Source organism: Protopterus annectens, chromosome 7.part0 (genome assembly GCF_019279795.1).
Source record: "Protopterus annectens isolate FY-2018-M chromosome 7.part0, PAN1.0, whole genome shotgun sequence".
Lineage (NCBI taxonomy): Eukaryota > Metazoa > Chordata > Ceratodontiformes > Protopteridae > Protopterus > Protopterus annectens.
In genome coordinates, this window is record NC_056739.1 from 574,841,632 (window position 1) to 574,848,486 (window position 6,855).

Here is a 6,855-nt window from a genome sequence, read left to right on the forward strand (position 1 = left end):
AAGTGGGAAAGAGAGGGTATAACACAGACAAACATAAGTTAAAAAAATAGTTTTATAATTACCACACCTCTGCCAAGTACAATAAAATATTTCATCTGTCTGCTATGTGGTGCAGTTACTCAGTGGGTATAAGTGGTCCAGTGTAATAAGTTGTGGCTTTGGCATGCCAGACTCATGGTTGTATTTTGGAATAGTCATTTCACACCTTATTTCTCTGTACAAATTTCATTTCTGAGATACTGTCACACACAGTTGTATAAAATGGCACAATTAAGCTTGTGGTATGTCTGCCTTTGGCCTCTGTTCACGTGAATGGTTTGAAAATGTTCCCAGAAGACTTGGAATCATTTTCAGTTTTTACTGGTTTCAAACAGGTCTGCCTCCACTTGTCCTTCGTGAGAAAGTAAAGCAAAGCATTGAGCCATGCATTGAAGCTCGCCAAGGGCCTGGTGACCTTGTAGCAGATACTAACCACATTTACAGTATGACAGTCTATATTTCGCATCACTCTCAAGATCAGAAATAGAGTTCTGGTTATGTGGAATGGAAGAAAACACAATGCAAACAGAAATGTAATGGTCACCACAGTCTTGATGGATTTCCTTCGCTTTTCCATAGCTGGTGTACCTGACTGGAATTGTTGGCTGTTCATGGTCTTGAAGATGGTGCTTACAACACGAGAATAGCACCAAGCAATGATACAGAAGGGCACAAAGAAACCCAACAGGTGGAGGAACATCCCATATGGTACATAGTTTAGAAGATCTTTGTCCACTGCATCATCCCAGCAGCTTGTCAAATTTGCAGATGATTCTGTTCTGGCAAAGCGGAATATTGGACTGGTTAAGGCAAAGATAACAAACCATACCAAAACACAAACAACTCTTACTGTCTTCTTCTTTCCTCTGTTGATGGACTTCATCGGATGGCAAATACCAAGATACCTGTGGAAGCTGATACAAGTTAGGAAGAAGATACTGCAGTAGAGATTGAAATAGAATAGGAACCTCACCAAACGGCACATGAAGTCTCCAAAGACCCATTGATTTTTCATGATGTAACTGGCAATGAGGAATGGTAGAGAAAGCCCATACATGAAGTCTGTCAGTGCAAGGTTAAACATGTACAACAGTGATGGGTTCCACCGTTTTGTACGTCGCAGTGATCTGTACAATATGATGGAATTGAGGGTCAAACTGAGAACCAAGGTGAAAGAGTAACACAGGGGTAGAAATATGTACTTATATGACTCATTGATTTCACATGAAGTTTGCAGCGAGAAGGAAGTTGTGAGGTTTGGCTCCAGAAGGGTTCTGTTGTTAGCATTTCTGATCACCATCTTCCATGGATTTCAGCTCCTCGTTATCCCATTCCAGCTTTTCTGACTGCAGAAAACTACAGGGGAGAAAGAGTTAGATAGCACAGATCAATCTTATGGCATTATACACACTCAGTGGAGCATAGTTTTGTTTTGTTTTTTTGTTATACTAGGGCATGCATATCATTGTACTTTGTTTTAGTAGGGGGATTACTTAAAATACACAGAAAATGCAAGCCAGGCTGTGGGCATTGAAAAATTTACACAAATCTGCAAGGCCTTAAGTAGTAAACCCTTTATGACTCCTCTTAAAAGTAGGGGTAGGCATTTTTGGAAATATCCACATCAATATTACATCTATATTGCTTTTTTTGAGTAAGCAATTTTATGCAATTTTGAGACAAAAATTAAATAGTAGATGGTAAGCCAGGGTAGCAAATGATTCTTAACCATAATACCAGTTTCTGTATGGTTGTAGTTTTATCAGCTTTTCTCCTGTAATCTGACATTTTAAACTTAAACAGTTATGTAACTGTTTTACAGTATATGTTAAAGGTTGTTATAGGACTCTTGAAACTGAGCCATGGTGGTACAAGGTTCTTTTCTGTGTCAAATTTGCAGAATCCAGGCCATCAGGAAGAAGAGACAGTGCAGACTCCTGAGTCTTGGGGTACGCACACTGTGTATTTGTGCTTCTGTATAAGGGGGACATCCAGGAAACAATTCATTTTATAATCCATCATGATTTCCTGATTTTCTCTAATGTCTAAGTTTTGGCTGCATGCTTATGAGAACAATATGTTTCTTTAGCTTAAATAGAACAATAATGCAGAGAACGACTCAGTGGCATGTCAATGATGCTTATTTTGCCACTGATTTCAATGTGCCCAATACCCATACTTTTTACCAAAATATTTAATAAGTGCCTGATTACAGTGTATTGAAAACCTTAAGAATTAACCATAGTTGCACTATTGATAAATTCTCCAACTGAGATGTCATCCATCCTTAGAGTAAAGAAAATATTTGGTTTTGCCTGAAAAGCAAATGTTTCCTTTACCTTGAGGTTGTGCAAATTCTGAACCAGAATACTGAAGTAATACAGATATGAGGTGTTAAGTATCAGAGCTTGCCCCTGTCTGCAAAAGTAACTGTGTAATTTGTTTCATGTCTAATGGTGCAGATATAATTAATTGCAGCAAGCAGCTTCATTTTCTAATTTTTATTTCAACAAGTTTGTGCTGTTCCTCTGTGAGTTTTCTTTGTGGAGAATGGTAATTGGTTACATGCCATGCATCCCGGAAGACATTTTGTAAGCTTGGGGAAAAGAACTGATGACCTTGGCATTTGGGATGTAACGTATTTGAATGCTAAGCTGGAAATTGACAGTAGGCTAAATAATACTTTTGAGGTGACAGCTTCTATATTTCAGAATGGGAAGGGGAGAATGGAAAGAAGTTGGTGTCTAGGTTTCTTACTGCATATCTGGATGTGACTTAAAAATGCGTGAGGATATGAAGGACATTAAATGAGCTGCTGTGACATGGACAAATCATAATGCTTCCTGTGGAAATCCTATTTACCATGAGACTGTTGCAGGCTGACCTGTAAGGATGAAACTAGAGAAATCTGCAGTGGTTAGACACGGGCACACCTCCGTCTGTACCCATGAAGCATCCACATCCACACATATAAAGTTCCAGATCCAGAATTTATGACATACTTGTTTCTTCCATTTCTAAAATTTAACTTCATACATATCTCCTTTTTACAAAAATATCATGTCGTAGCTGCGACTCTCTTAATTGTAAGGAATCCACCTAGTCTGTCTAAACAGATGGGTCTGACACAATAGAGGCTTACATTTCTGAGTTGTTTATAAGCTGTTCTCTTTAGGTAAGAGTAAAGAGTTTGATTCCTTTCACCTCCATTATATCTACTTTATGACCCTGAGCAAGTCACTTAACCCACCAGTTATCCTGGGTCACCCCTGAAAAGGGACTTGTACCCAGCAGGCTCACCTGGTTAACAAATGAAAAAAAAAAATCTGTATTTTTATTTTGTTAGATGTTTTTAGCATTAATGGAATGAAATATGTATTACAATTTTGTTGTCAGTTACAGTTGCATATCTCTGTGTATAGTGCTTTTTGAAAAAGCTTTTTTCAAATCTGCTTTCTGAAAAATACATGGAATAATTAATATCTGAAATGTTACGCTCTCCCTGTGTATTACTGTACCAGCAGGGGCTGGATTGCTGTAAGCATCATTACTATCTGGGTCAGTTGCAATTGCAGGATGCACACTGCCGCATTTGCTCCTTGTTGTGCAAACACATGTTCTTGGAGGTGCTTAGTCAGGTATTCTGCTCCATTAACCTCTGCTGTTGAATGAATTACTGTGGCTTTTCAATGAATAACTAAGGCATTCAGCTTTGAACAGAGCTGTTAATAAATCTACATGCTAAGGTTTTGCTGCTTTGAAGACAGATACTGGGCTGGAAATATCAAGTTATATTTCCTTCCTCAGAAATTTCTGTTTACCTTTGTTATACATAATATACACATTATAACCACCCATATATAGACTTTATATTTTATATAAGACTCTTTCTCTACACTGTATACAACCTATTCTTACAGATATGCAAAATTTGTAAATACATGCATTATATGTATACTATTCACAGAGAGACATAATACTACTTTTCCTCCTGCAGGACATTGTGGAGCTTTACTTCATTAAACAGACACTACCAATGTATTCTGAAACACTGCATCAGTGGTAAGGTGTGACAATAATGAAGTGTCCTGGGCAGGCCCAAATGGATAATGAGAAACCATTGAGAGTCAGTGCTGGTGCCAGACACAGAAGGACAGGGATTATTGAGTCTGAACTGAAGCATGGCACTAATTAAAGGAATCTATGCTGATGTATCAGGAGATATATTAAAGTTTGCATCCTTCCATTTCTTCTGATTTTGTTCTCTTACTCCCTTATAGACTCATAGGTGGTTACTAAGGCATTGGCCCTAGATCCATTTTAAGGCAAGTCAAGCTTACCCCAAATTTAACATAATATTGCTGACATGTCAATACCCCAAGGAATTTTATGGTTATAATATGGATTTTTATGGTTATGATATAGGCTTATACACATCAAGTGTTCACAGGCTGCTCCTGTCCATTAGGCACAAAAAACAGAGGTGAATTTGTGATTCCTCATGCACTGGTCCAAGTTGCATTTGGATAGGGTTAAAGATGAGCTTTGCTTCACATAGATGAGAAGCCTGTTCCAGAGAAGGGAGTAATCTCTAAGCCACATAGCTGTCACTTCAACCTGTCCTGTTTATGTCGCAGATGTGGTTTATGTCCTTAGAATGGGTATTTCTGATTCTGCTTGTTTTGCAGACGTACAACAAATCCATCAGCATGGAATCAGAGGATGTCTTGTAGACTAAGCATAGGTCACCATGCAGCAGTCTATAGGAGACCAAGTACAGGAATAGGGCTTTGAGACAGTCTGTAAAGGACTTGTTGTGTACTCCCTGTGTTCTTTTTGTGAGTAACCTCTGTGACCTGTCAATCTGCTGCAAGTGCTCATTCTTGTACATGCGGAACGGTGTATAGTACTTGATGACTGGTCTGATGAGAGCTGAGTACAGTGGAACAATGACCCCCTTGGACCTGGATGCCATGCCCTTACTTATAAATTATGCAATGTAGCATAATTTTGCTACCTCAGTAGATACATGGTGGTCAAAGGTCATGCTGCTGTCAAATACATTCCCAGATCCCTGACCACTATTTCTACTTTTAGGAGAATATTGCCAATGTGATCATTTCCAGGGGTGGCTGTCTTTCCAAAGGGTACTATTATGCATTTTTTACACTGAGTTTTAGTTCACCAACTGTTTGTCTGCAAAGGGCCCTCTTGTAGGATCTGTCTCTCTCTCTTTTTTTTTTTTTTTTTTTACAATCCAGAAATAGGAATCAGTACAGCCACTGATACAAGAGCATAAAGTAAGCTTAAGAAACACAAACAATGTCATATTGATATAAGCTGTGCTGACCATCAAAACCAAAGTGCTTTGGCTGACTTGGTAAGATTCATGACTGATGCACTTTTCTGTGTCTGTAGGTATGGATTTCACCTTTGTGTTCCAGCACCCCTAAAAACATAAAAGAGTACCTTGCTTATAATGTAACACTGGGAAATTCAACCCTTGGTGGGTGCAGTTAAACAGTGCTTCATCTTTGTAATGTTAGTGCCCACCATTTCACTTTAAAGTCATGTAGAAGAGCCATGCTCTGACCACACAAGACTGGAGCTGCGGCTACAACTCTGGGTTGCCATATGACAGATTTTCTGACCACAGTAATGTTTTTTTGTGCTCTGCATCCCAGGAAAAACAAAGTACACAGCTCAAGTGACCCAACTTCTAAATATTTTGGCTTTTCTGCATTTACATAACTGAGATGTTTAGTACTGCATTCAAGTTTTAGAGTAACAGTTTAGTCCTGTCATTTTGAGAAATCACTCCCCTTCAACTATTTAAATTTATTGGCCATTCTACTGTATTCCATAGTATCGGAATAAAAAAGTGATCACCCCCTTTCAATCTATCTTGCTGTTTTAAAAATAGTGACTCTTCCCTAAAACTTAACATTTTAGACGGGTAAAACTTAAGATGTGAAGTTGTTAAATATTGCCGTTTATTCCCACTGATGGGTTTGGAGCTGATCTTCAGCTCCGACATGGCTGATAGCAAAGCTCAAGGTTTGCCAGTAGCTCGAGACCAAGCCCCTTATCCCACAATGCACTGCTGGAATTACCCCAGATCTAGTTTGCCGCGGCAAGAGAGATCTCGGCGATCCAGTCAGCTCGGACCATTTTTTGCTAAAATGCAAGTTTAAAAAAATTCTTTCTCCTTCTTTTTGATAGAGTATTCTTTATTTAGTGTGTGTGTGTGTGTGTGTGTGTGTGTGTGTGTGTGTTTCTCTTTAAAATAATATAGTTATAAGTAGGTTAGATTTAGTAGATAGTGCCCTGTGTTGGCTTAGTTTCTTAGTGTTAGGCCTTTTGTTAGCCCTATTTAGATTTAACAATTTTATTCTTATTAGTATTTTTTTTAGTGTGGGCCTAATTAGCCCTCTATTTAACCTCTTCAGGTTAATTTTGTTTCAAACATATCGGATGAGAAGGAAAAGTCTCATCCCAAATCGAGGTATAAGAAATGTCCAGATTGTGGACAGAAAATGTCCGTCACCGACGGGCATGTCCAATGTGTTTACTGTCTGGGGGCTAAACACCTCCAAGACTCTTGCAGTATTTGCCACTCTTTTTCCTCTAGGGTACTCTTAGAGAGAAGGAGAAAACTCATTGATAGGGGGTTGCTGCAGCATACTTTCTCTGAGGCATTGGGTAGCCAGGAAGGTGCCAGCACTTCTTCAAAATCTTCTAAATCTTCAACAGACTCTAAACTTACTAAGAAGACAAAAAGATTAGGGGGTACAGGGTCATCGGTTCCACAGTCCT

The 6,855-nt window shown here is 38.8% G+C and overlaps 1 protein-coding gene across 1 annotated transcript; it reads right to left on the reverse strand.

The window, feature by feature from the left end:
* Positions 1-304: 304 nt before the first annotated feature.
* Positions 305-1,339, reverse strand: LOC122806061 (P2Y purinoceptor 4-like). Its single transcript, XM_044076300.1, has one exon. It carries the CDS (start codon positions 1,337-1,339, stop codon positions 305-307), a length of 1,035 nt encoding a protein of 344 aa, XP_043932235.1.
* Between the last annotated feature and the right edge of the window lie 5,516 nt (positions 1,340-6,855).